The sequence below is a fragment of the Leishmania major genome, chromosome 17 (assembly GCF_000002725.2).
Source record: "Leishmania major strain Friedlin complete genome, chromosome 17".
Taxonomy (NCBI): domain Eukaryota; phylum Euglenozoa; class Kinetoplastea; order Trypanosomatida; family Trypanosomatidae; genus Leishmania; species Leishmania major.
The window spans coordinates 560,181-572,210 of record NC_007258.2 but is presented as its reverse complement, the minus strand read 5'-3'; the positions used below and the strand labels follow the sequence as shown (position 1 = coordinate 572,210).

The window sequence follows — 12,030 nt, the reverse complement described above, 5'->3', positions numbered from 1 at the left end:
GCCACCCCGCCACCCCCGTACACACCTACACATCCACACACACACACGCACAGTGACCCTCCCCTATCACTTTAGTAGCCAGCCACAAATGCGGCACTGTCATCGCCGTGCCGCAGCGGCATCCGCGGCACGCGACGCTCCTCCTGCTCCCGTACCTCCTTCTCTAGGCGCTCGGCTAGCATGGTCAGTCGCTCACACTGTTGCTCCGCCTCCCGGCACACCTGCAGCTGCCTCTGCAGTTCGATCCTCCGCTGCAGGAGAGCCACGAGCTCTGCGTCAGCACACGCAGCTGGCTGCAAGGGCTGCACCTCACACTCGCCTACCGCGGTGGACTTGGCAGATGAACACGCGACCACTGCCTTGTACTCGGCTAGCGCAGCGGTGTAGTCCTGCTGCGCGGCTGCCAAGGCGCTGCGGACTGCGGCTTCCTCCCTCGCCACAAGTTCACCGGCCTGCGCCTTGACGGTCCCTCGCACACGCAGTGTAGCCGCTGTGGCACGTGGGTCACTCGCTTCGCTCGTCCTCTCCACCGTTGTGGCGTGCGCCACCAGGCCGACTGGCCCTGCCGCTGTAGCCGTGCGCGCCGCCGCTGCCGCGGTCGAGTGGTAGGAATGGACTTGGTGGGTGTCGAAAACCGAAGGGTGAGAACGGGGACCATGGGCGTCCTCGACGGCTCCGCACGACTGGTCAAGCGACGCGGAGCGGCTGGGTAGCGTCGACGCCGAGGACGCCGACGGCGACGAGGAAGACGTGGACATCAACGCGGCAGCGAGACAAGGTGTCTCAGCTGAGGTGTCTCTAGTTGCCGGAGTGCTGGTGCTGTGCGGTGAGGCGGGAGACCGCAACGCCGTGTCACTGAGTCTATCCGAAGTTGACACCGGGGCCACTCGTGGCGGCAACACCTCCGCATGAGCGACTGACTCCTTCGACTTGACCTGTGCCGTGCCGCTGGCCGCTACAGTCCCAGAGCTGCGCAGGGAGTCATCGAGTGGCTCCGCCTGCATGTCAGCCGGTACCCGCACCTCTGCATACTGTCGAGGGGTGCGGCCGTATGGGTGGTGCTTGCCACCCATGGCGTATTGAGGGTTGCACTGCCGCAGCACGACTATGGGCACCACAACACCCTTCAAGAAGGCGAACTTTAGCCGGCTGGCCTTCCTCGCAAAGGACTGGTCGGTCAGCGTGTGCGCTGCATGGCCTTTGTTGGCTGCCGCTGTGGCAGCCGAAGTGGCCGGGGCATTGACGGACGCACCTCCTCGCGTTTCATGTGTGCTCTTTGCGGACTGGTCCGAACGCTCATCGCTGCGCTCACGGCTGTCGCTGACGTTGCGAGCGTCCTCAGCGCTGCGGTAGAGGCTGGGAAACATAGACGACGCGTGCGATGCCAAGGTCAACGACAACGACGACGACGACGACGATCGCACTGAAGTTCGCTCTTGTCGCGCCTTGCGACGCCACTGGCGCCGCTCTTCCTCGAAGACAGCGTGCGTGCGGAGGCACACTTCCGTGATGAACGGCGCTCGCAGCACAGCCACCTTGTGGAAGTGTTGCGTGCCGCCGACCCAGCGGTACTCACCATCCTTGTCTTGCAGGCAGAGACAGAGTTCCGCTTCGTGCACACAGTCTGTCAAATGAGGAGTACGAGAAGTCGACGGGTCAGCTGCGTGGGCACCATCCACGACGGAACCGCTACTGTAATCCTTGCCGCCGCTGCGGCCCAGCAGCGAAGTAGGGCGGACCAGGGAACAAGGGGCGCTGTCGCCTCCGCTGATCTCGTGGTGGTGGCCATGTGTGTAGCCGGCGCATACTGAGGCACACATGCACCGCTCCACCGTCTCCTGAACCTGCTGGAGAACCGCCTTCACCGTCGTGGTCAGCGTCACCTGCATCGATAGCCACAGGAGCGACCTGCGACGACGCGTCGGCAGCGGAGCCGAGTCATGCTGCAGCTCTGGCGAGCTAGGCAACCTTGAGGCTGATGTCTGGGGCGCAGGCCGCTGTTGCTGTAGAGGGTCCCGGTGTGGCGTACTCCTCACAAATGCAGGGGTTGTCGTCGCAGCAGCAGCCTGTGGCGAAGGTGCCATCGGCGTCGACGGCAGAGCCGCGTCCGACTCGACGGCCACACACACACGGAGAATGATGGGCATGAGCGATAGGGGAGAGCTGGGCTACTTGGCTCTCGGGCGAGAGAGATGCATACACGCGTTGGCACCAAGGTCGTATGCGTTCGGGCGTCTTTGGCTGTAGGATGGGCGGCGACGGCCACCAGGGATTTGGCAGACAGAGACGCAGCGAGCGATCAGGAAATGCAAAATGTTGGCCCAGGCACAAGCTCAGATCTAAAGTGACGTGCAGATGCAGCTGCAGTAGCTCTCTGCGTACGTGTGCACCGGTGTGTTGGTGGTGGTGGGCGGAGGGGGAAAGGGGGAAGGGGCTGTCGATGTTTTGCCTCTCTCGCGCACTGACTGAGCGCTCAGTCCTTCGGGTAAGTAAAGCATCGTAAAGAAGGCTAGTGAGGGACAGAAACGTGCTTTCAAGGAACAGAGGCGAAGGCAAGCCGCTGGTCAGCGCGAAGCGACCTCACGCAGACGCACAGCCACCCGCATGCACAGGTCAACAGCGTGGCTCTGCGCTTGTTTGGCGTGCCTCCGTGTACGTGGCACGTGTTCGTGGGGGAGGGGGAAGGCAGGGTGGCCGGCAAGCCTCCCTCCCTTCGCTGATGCCACCGAGTCGCCGCGACATGCCGTTTCCGTCTTTTCTGATCTGCCGTTGTTGCTTCTAAGGTGTGGCACCGGTGCTCTACGCAAGTGTCCGTGTGGCCGACACCCGTCATGGTGGTGGTGGTGGGGGGGGGGAGGCCCACCGCTGTCCCACACCTTCTGCTGCGGTTTGCAGAGATGCGAAGGACAAGTAGGAATTCATGTCAGGGAGGGTAAGGCGGCCAACGATGCCGCGCCGTGTGTGGACTGGCGCACGGCACTCTCCCGCCGGCGTGTGCACCCGCGCTGAGACACCCACACGCGCCGTCGCTGAAAAGACGACTCCGTGCGCCGGCAAGGCCAGTGCTCATTCAACTACACTGGAACACCCACACTAGCAAGGGCCCTCTCAACAACAACTACTACAACTTTGCCGGGTCAGCCGCACCAGACGGTGCACCGGCCTCGGACTCGCCCTTCGTATTGCAGTCCATCACCGCCATGGCTGTCTTCTTCAGCACAAACCCGCGGATGCGGTCCACCTCGGACAGCCTGCTATCGCGCCCAGCGCAGAGAGACAAGATCGCGTGTACCGACCAGCCGGCATTGCGCACCACAGCGTTTCGTACTACGTGCGGCAGCGCCATCGAGTCTGTCGGGCCGCGAATCGTGAGTGCACCGTATAGCTCCAGGCTCTCGATGATGACACGGCCCTCAACAATCAAGGTGCTGTGCTGATCGATGTGCACCTTTTCCGGCGTCGGAAAGACGCGCGCAAGGTCGTCGAGGGATCCGCTTGACGCGCACATCGTATCCAGCACGATTATCGGGAAGAGACGCACGCCAAAGGCGTCCTTCGCCACCGTCACCTCCGGCTGCGAGCTGTAGAAGAGCGGCAGCCCGATGGCCTTGAGACGGCGCCGCTGCAGCTCGTAGAAGGCAGCCTCTCCCGTGGCGGCGCAGTAGGCGCCGTTGCCCTGCGCCACAAGCCCTGCCGCCTCCTCTAGCGAGTTCTTCACTGGCTGGTACGAGAATCGCTCAAAGACGGTACCGCCGACACGGTAGTCATCCTCGGAGAAGAGCAGCGCGATGTCCTGCATCAGGGACTCGATGCGTGCGGGCTTCTTGAAGGAGCGGCGCGTCTCGTCCGAGTACTTGGGATTGATGAACTCCGGCACGATACCGTGCGACTCCCGCAGCCGGTCCACGTAGCTGGAGAGCTTGAACACGAGGGTGTTGACGCTGCCAGGGAACGGGGAGAAGCCAGTGGGGTCACTGACTTCATCGCCACCATCCTTGTTAAGCGCGCGCGAGACCTCGGCAAAGACGTTGTACTCCACGTTCGCGACCAGCCACGGGTCGCCGCTATTCTTCTTGGTTCGGCATAGCAGCCCGATCGGCTCCTTCGGCACACGAGGGATGCAGGTGAAGTTCATGTCGAGCGAGTGCTCGGCACTCAAGGCGAGGCTGATGGGGATTGTGATCGTCGCGCCGGCGTTGGTGTCCTGGATGAAGACAATGGACTCGTAGCCGGCCGCCAGCCAGTCGTTCACGAGTGGCTGCGCCGTCGCGGTACCGTCGCCGGAGTCCGGCACCACGTCTCTCTTCACAGTCGCGTTGTAGATGAGGGAGTGCACGTCGCCGTGACCGTGTGGCTTGCGCAGCAGCTTCCCTGTCTCGTCCAGGGCGAGGTGCGCGGCGCTGTCGGCAAAACAGAAGACCTGCCCCTGCTTGAGCACATGCAAGTTGGGCACCTCCAACTGCAGCTCGCGCAGGAGCTGCAGCGTGCGGTCGTGCGTGTCGTCAGAGGTCATTATCACAAATGGTACCTCCTTCCCCCCCACCCGCTGGGCCCACCGGAGGTAGTAGGCGAGATACGTTGTGTTCGTCGCCGTCTCCACCGGCAGGCTCACCTTGATGCTCGAGTAGCCCAGACGTTCGCCCAGACCGCCAGCAACCAGCACGAACACCGTCTTGCACAGCATCGCGGTTCCGGCGTTCTCCAGCGCCGTCCTCTCAGCCGTGCGCCGGTGCAGCGACGGCGCCTCGAAGATGAGAGGGGGCATCTCCAGCGCTGCAAAGTCCACCTCTTCGCTCTCACGCGCCAGCAGCTCGTGCCCGTTGCGGATGTACTGAGCAACGCCGCCGGGATACATGTTGGAAAACATGTACAAATCTGTGAGGAGGGCGATCTGCCTCTCGTTGCACTCATCCACAGTCTCCGGCCATCCCTCGAAGAGGTGACCCTGATCCAGGCCAGGCGTGCAGAGCTCCTCGCGCAAGGCCTGCAGGTTGGAGTTGGACGGGTTCGTCATAAGGCCGCGTGACGACAGAAAAGGAGAGAGCAGAGGGGCTCGGCGGGGGGAAGAGACAACAGACAGCGATGCAAGACAAGACGAGCAGCCATACAAGGGTTGTGCGGAGGGGCGCGGCGGCGGGTCAAGCAGCGTCGAAGCGCTTACTCCAAGAGGGGGGGTAGTGACGGTGGTGGTGGTAAGACAGGAAAGGAGAGAAGGACGGGCACAACCAACAGCGAGCGTGGCCCCTCCTCGAAACTGATCGAACAATCTACGGAGCAAACAGGAGAGTAAACAGGTGAAAAGAGGGTGTGAGAGGGAGGGGGGAGAAGCTGTTGTGGCTGCTGTCCTCGTTCCCTTCGTGCCTGCGACTGTGCCTCTGATGAAGGGGAGAAAGGGGGAGGTGCCGCAATGAGCGGGTGGTCGTGTCTGTCAGGGGAGGTTTAATCCGTGCATGGTGGCGCGCGCACACACACAGGTGCCGGCCTATACACGACGAGATGGAGGAAGAAGGGGGAGGGCGGGGAGCTGCACGAAAACATAAGACCAGAACGATCAAGTCCAAGCAGGAGTGAATCTTGGGGGCACGTCACTTTTCTGTTGTTTTCATGCACGTCAACGCTATCGCGCGACTGGGGAGGGAGGAAGAAGGTCAAGGTATGGAAAGGATGTGAGGCGCATCGCTGACGCTCCCGGCTGGCCGCCTGCCCCCTTTTCAGCGCTCCCCCGCGTTGGGGGGGGGGGGGGGGGCACAAGCTGGACCACGCCTTTCGCGACACTCGCGGACCACATTGACCCTTGGTAGGCAGGCCTGTGGCCAGAGCCAGGCCTTATCCAATTCGTGGCGACGGGACACTGGTCAGGCACAGCTTCAGCGTCTTCTTCTGCGGGAGAGAGAACGCGCAGACATCACGCTACTCACGAGCCGGGCCATGACACATTTCTTGCGCCGTCGCAGGTGTGCTTACACATATCCGTGGTGGCGGGGAGAGAGGCTCTCTCTTGTTGCGCAGTCCGTGTATACAGTGCCACCCGCTCGAGCCCGCCGAGGGCGCAGTGAGCTGTCGGCGTGCCGGCTGCCTCACAAAACTCGGAGCTGGGAAGCTGCATGGCGAAACGTTGACGGCAACGCAATGCAGAGGGAGATGCAAGACCGCACTGGAAACAACAATGTGCGAACTGTGCTAAAACGGTGATGAAGCAGAGCGATAACGTACCGCACAGGGTGGTGCGCCGAAGGGACGAAGAGCTCATGGCCGCACGTGTGGGTGTCACAAGCATCATGGAGAACGTCCAAGGGCACCTGGCGTGTCGTCGTCCCAGAGGGAGCGGGCATCCTCTCTGCCTTTTCATCCCTTTGGCACGTGTTCATCTGTAGGTCCCCGCAGCCGACAAGAGAAAACGCGATGCACTCATGACGCCGTCGCGTCGTCGTTGGCGCATCCGATGGAAGGGGAGGGAGGGAGAGACGGGAGAAGACGACGAATAACGCCCACTACAGGCAGAGAGACAAGTGAGGGGGCGGGGAATCGTTTTTGCAAACCCCTTTCCTTCGCGGGTGCTTGTGTTTGCGGGAACGACAGCGCTGCCACCACCTTCACCGGGCATTGATGGCCTGTACAGAGTCATCGATGAAAGGGGGGGAGGTGAAGATAAAGTGCTCCCGTCCAACTCACTCGTACCCAGACAGCCCACGCGCACACGCACACTCCTGACTGGTCTGAGTGCCGGTATCGCCGTCCTCCCGCACGTGCACGCCCATCACTTGTGTTCCGCCGAGCCCGATCCTTGTTCGAGGTTCGTTTTCCAAGTCCAGCGACATGCTCTCGTCGTGCGCAGCTGTGCTTGCAAGAGTTGTACGGATGCCTATGCATACATGTGTGTATGTGAGAAAGAAGAGGCAGGGGGGGGGGTCAACGAGGCGCGGTAAGCAACGCCGATGCTGAGCAGCACAGGGGTGCGCGCAAAATCGTTGAGGGGCAAGTGCTCTGCCACGAGTCAACACGATGCGGCACACAAGGCCGCCAGGTGGTCTCGCTTCAGAGGGAGCGAGAGAAGATAGCGGGCCTGAAGGAAACGAGGAGGAGGGCGCTGACACACACGAAGAGAGAAAGAGGTCTTTCCTTGATCGAGCACCTTCAGAACACGCGGACGCAACCCTCCTCTCCGCCTCCCGCCAACGTCGATCTGCAAAAGCCCTCCGCTACAGACCCCGCGTGTGCACGTGCGCTGTTGCTTTTCGCGGCTTGAGTTTGCCTTCTTGAGTTTCTCGTCATGTCGAAATTACTAGGAAGTCCGATCGTGACACCACGTACGTGCAGCCACGCAGTCCTCAGCACCGTGCGTTGTAGGCGCACGCAGATCCTTCCCTCATCAGCAAAAGCCGTGGCTAAACCGCAGTGATGGTGTAGCACGCCGCGTAGGCGGCGTGGTCTGGGTCCATCAGGGGCAGCTCTGGTGGATAACGGCTGCTGAAGAGCGCCACGCACCGGTGCGGGTCGTATGGTGCACAGCAGATGAAGCAGCGCCGGTTGCGCGAGAAGTTCACGGAGAGACAAGCCGAGCATTGCCAGTCCGCAAAGGCCGTGAAGATGCTGTGGCGGTGCAGCCCGCTTCCTGCGCTGCGGCCCTTGGGCGCGACGGCGAGGCCCAGCGCGAAGGCAAGCCAGACCGAAGCGGCGCCGATGCCGCACAACTGCAGCAGGACCGGCCAGTGCCGTGACCAAGATGGCGTGGACAAGGCGCACCAGAGCGTCGCCTCCGCCGTCAGTATACCCATCGCAACAAGGCACAAGACAAACTCGCCAAACAGCATGGCGAGCGCGACGGCCCGGGCGTCGGCGGCGTTGTTTGAAGCCGCGCGGGCACGTGCATTTCTGCCTGGCCGCTCAGCGCCGCTGCCGTCGCGCGGCCGGCGCCCGCCCTTGACGTACTGCGGGCGCCGCTCCGCCACGAGACGGCTGCCGTCCGGGAGCACCGTCAGACTCGGGATGGGCACGGTGTACGAGTAGGTGCGCGGTCGCGAGAGAGGCGGCACAACTTCAACAAGAGAAGAGCAGACGATGGCGGTGCAGTCCCTCATGTCGGCCGGCGTCTCCCCCGCGGAAAGCGTGGACAGGCCACTGCCCTGGATGCGGTAGCCGCGCAGCATCGCTGCGGCGCTCCCTGCGACAGGCGGCTCTTTGCGAGCGGGAGAGGCCCGCCGCGGCGTTGGAAAAGGTGCGGGGTCAGCCCTTTCACTTGCCGCGAGGTCGGTAAAGTTTCCGGTCGTTGCGGTTGTGGGCGTAGCGTCAGTGGATGCGTCGGTTGAGTCCTGGGCAAGTTGTGCCGGCCGCCCCTCGAAGACGAGGTGCCCCGAGCGTAGCGCGTTCCGCTGCTGCTCCGCTTCCGTGTACGTCCCACTGGCAGCGGCCACCAACTCCTGCAGCCGCAGCACGTCTGCGAAGGGCAAGAGCACCGTCACCAGATGGTCCTTGCCGTAGGCGCCAGTTCTGTCGACTACCCAGCGGTGCGGGAACGTGTCCGCCAGCTCGGCTGGAGGAGACGCCATCGTTGCACGCAGAGCGTCGGGCACGAGCTGGCGGCTTGGTGGGGGCAGAATGCAGAGCAGCTGGCAGAACGGTGACGGCGGTTGCCACTCTAGCTTGGGTGCCGCCAGCGTGGTCTGCACCTGCGGCCCTTGCGCACGCAGAAAATCAGCGATATCGAGGGCCAGCGGGGCGTGGTGGAACGGGTAGTACCACGCCCAGCTCACCTGCAGGGATATGGAGCTGTAGTAGCGCCACACAAACCGCATTCCCTCCACATACGACCTGCACGCTGCCTGCGCCCCCGCCTCATCGCGCAGCGATGTAGTGCGCACGTACACGTCGCGCCAGCAGCGGCGATCCGCAGCCGAGCAGAGTTCTGGCGTAGCGGCGTCGTGTAGCGTCATTGCCCCCGACTGGATGGCGAACTGGCGGAAGCGCGCCGCCTCGACCGCCGCGTACGCACGAAGCAGCCGCTCCAGCTGCAGCAGCTGGATGTCGTACTCACCGCCGGTTAGGTATCCGTACGGCAGCACTGCGCGGACATAGACATCCATCAACGTGTCCATGGCACTCTCCCCACAGTAGACGCTCGGCAGGTGCGGTAGGAAGTCGTTGCCGAGCAGTACGCCGAGCGCAATGAAGTCGTCGATGATCTTCGAGTTGCTCGTCGAGGTGCACGGGTGAAAAGGCGGCAGAGGGGCCTTGGGCCTCCCGTCAAGCGTCCCTCCGAGCTTTCCACCGCCCTTTGCCGCCGCTGACCTTTCCGCCTTCGCATCGCCACTGCGGTCGCCGTCGACGTCAGCGCCACCGTCGACCTCGCGGCTGCTGGTGCCCTTGTAGCGGTGGAAGCAGAACCCGTTCGCCGAGACGCAGTTGTCCGCGCACTCGAGCGGGTCGCCGCGGAGCTGCATGCCATTTTCCAAGCACAGTTGATACACCTCAGACACCACAGACGCCCCGACAACGTCTACGTCGAAGTACTCGTAGCCACTGCTCGGCTCAACCACCATGTCAGCAATGTGCTGCGGCGGTGCCGTCGCTGGGGCCATAGTCGCCGGCGACGCGGGACTCGAGGGCGTCTCAGAGCGCCAGAACGGCCCGCATCCGTCTGCCTCGTCGTCACTTGGCGCCGTCATGGAAGCGGTGCCGCCGGCGATCGCCACCTCGTCCCCCGCCGCAGCCGTCGGCGTGGCAGCTGAGCCGATCGACGACATCGACAAGCTGGACACGGCCGGCCTTCGAACTTGCCATGGTTTCGCCTTCGGGGACACTTTTTTGGTGACGAGCGTGCCGCCGGCGGTGTCGGGCAGTAACGCCTGCTCGTAACTGGACCGTTTGTGGTCGCGCAGGATGACCACACGCGGGATGTGCAGAGAGAGCGAGAGGAAGATGAGGTCGGCGTCCAACCCAGCGATGACGTGACAGCCGCTGCCGTTGAAGCCGGGGAAGGCTGACTGGGTGCGCAGAAAGTCGGAGATTTTGTGCTCGCCCTCGCCGGCAGTGTTCGAGTCCGAGAAGATGACGGTAAGGCCAGCCCAGTGTGCGCAGGTGGCGGTGATGGCGGCTGGAGACGCTCCGGCCTCCGCCTCCGCCTTGCCGCCGGCGTCGTTCTCTTTTGGCGCCAGCTTGCGACGGATGTAGTCCCGTACGGCAGTCGCCACGGCATCCATGAAGGCTGTGCCAGGGGAGATGCAGTTGCTGTCGAACTTGGCAGGCGATGCCGCCGCTGCCGGCTGCCTGCCGACTTGGGCGGCAGCGCAGCACGCGTCTTTCTTACCTTCACTGGCCAAGGTCGGCGGAATGGTCCATGGCGCTGCGGCCAGCGTATGGGCCTCCGCCTTCTCGGTCGCGTCCTCCGCCAGCGCCATCGTGGCGCAACCGCCATACAGCACATCTCCCATAAGTGCCTGGCTCACATCCGCCAACTCACGCTCCACCCCGTCGCACTCCGCTTGCGTGAACTCCTTCTCGATCGCCGCGACGATGGTCGCACTCATCTTGTGGCTGCCGCCGTGAATCGGCTTGTCCGTGTCCGTGAGCGGTGCGGCGGAGCTCATGTACCGCCGCGCGCGCTGCTGATTCATCTTGGCACGCGGTACGACGCCGTCGATGGCGATGTAGATGACACGCTGCGGACGCACCGTAACGACAAGCGTTTCGATGGCAAGGCAGATGCTGCGCAACTTCTCCTCCTGCGTACGTAGGGCGACAGACGGGTCGTGCTCGTCGTGGCAGCAGGGATGAATGAGCCCGTTGAGATCGATATAGAGGCCGTGCACATCGCCAGGGCAGCTGTCCATCACCATGGATGGGTACTTCCTCGCCAGCCATGCCGCGAATTTGGGGACGCCCATTGGTGCAACGACGCAGCTGCCAAAGAGACGTTCAGCGTCCGAGGGTACGACGTGTGTGTGTGTGGGGGGGGGGGGGATCGCCTTTGAGGCCTGTACGAGCCACAGGGCGAAACAACGCGGGATGGGGAGAAGGGGCTCACAGTATAGTGCGCCCGGCGCGCCCACTGAAGAACAAGAAACACGCACAGGACCAACAACGGAAAAGGCAAAGCAGCCGCAGGCCACCGGCACGTGGGCGGGCGCGGCGTCAGTGAGTCGGCGCGCAGCGCAGAAAGTGTGCGTGGCTAAGTGCGTACGTGTACCTGCCGCTCGGCATGCAAAATGAGCCGCGCCAGTGAGAGAAAGAGGGAGGGGAGAGAAGTGAAGAGAGTCGCATAGTGAGAGAGCAGCTGGAAAAGGGGGCCTGCTTGGCGGTTCAGCATGCCCAAAAGCGTGCGCCTGTGTGTGTGTGTGTGTGTGTGTGTGTGTGTGTGTGTGTAGGGGGGGGGGGCCGTGGCAGTGTGGCTCGTACGACTCGGTGTCGGTGCGTTCACTCGCGTGCAGTTCGCCGAAGAGCGAAGATGCACGCAAATGGGAAACACGAAGACCACAAAAGGAGGGTGGGTCGAGGCGCGGAACGAACACGCAGACACAGACACACACACAGGGAGGGGGAGAGGGAGGCGTACACGTATCTGCCTATGCGCTTCCATAGATTCATGTCAGAGATGCTCGTGCTTACACACTGCCCCCTCCAATGTCACTGCAACCCTCTCTAAGTAGAGCAGCAGAAGCAGCGCTCACGCACAGGTCGGGCGCCGCAGGGGCGGAGAGCACTCCTGAGACATCGCAGATTCGCATTCGTGTTCAACTCTTTCCCGCCTGCTTTCATGGCGATGCCTGCTTCGGAAGCTCTGCCAGTACGCATGTGCGTACATGGCTCGAGCGCCCCCCCCCTCCCTCCCACTCCACTCACCCCTCTCCACTTCGTCTCTCCCCCTCTCTGTCGGCCGTCTGGAGCGGCATCGCACGGGGGGGGGTCGGCGTACGTGCCGCTCAGGTACGAGGGCGGTCAAGAGTTCGAGGCAAGGTTCGAAAGGGCGAAGAGGAGCACCGCAGGTGCGAAAATTCAGCAAGCGGCACACACACAAAAGACGCGCTTAATCCGGTG

The 12,030-nt window shown here is 63.1% G+C and overlaps 3 protein-coding genes across 3 annotated transcripts; all 3 read right to left on the bottom strand.

Annotated features, from left to right (window-relative positions):
- Window positions 1-71: 71 nt before the first annotated feature.
- LMJF_17_1170 (hypothetical protein) lies at window positions 72-1,889 on the bottom strand (the record flags this gene model as incomplete). Its single annotated transcript, XM_001682322.1, has 1 exon — window positions 72-1,889. One exon carries the CDS (start codon window positions 1,887-1,889, stop codon window positions 72-74), a length of 1,818 nt encoding a protein of 605 aa, XP_001682374.1.
- A 1,232-nt stretch (window positions 1,890-3,121) lies between these two features.
- USP (UDP-sugar pyrophosphorylase) lies at window positions 3,122-5,014 on the bottom strand (the record flags this gene model as incomplete). Its single annotated transcript, XM_001682321.1, has 1 exon — window positions 3,122-5,014. The coding sequence occupies one exon, from the start codon at window positions 5,012-5,014 to the stop codon at window positions 3,122-3,124; it is 1,893 nt and encodes a 630-aa protein (XP_001682373.1).
- Window positions 5,015-7,385: 2,371 nt separating this feature from the next.
- Window positions 7,386-10,880, bottom strand: LMJF_17_1150 (putative 5'-3' exonuclease; the record flags this gene model as incomplete). The annotated part of the gene is made up of 1 exon (XM_001682320.1): window positions 7,386-10,880. One exon carries the CDS (start codon window positions 10,878-10,880, stop codon window positions 7,386-7,388), a length of 3,495 nt encoding a protein of 1,164 aa, XP_001682372.1.
- Between the last annotated feature and the right edge of the window lie 1,150 nt (window positions 10,881-12,030).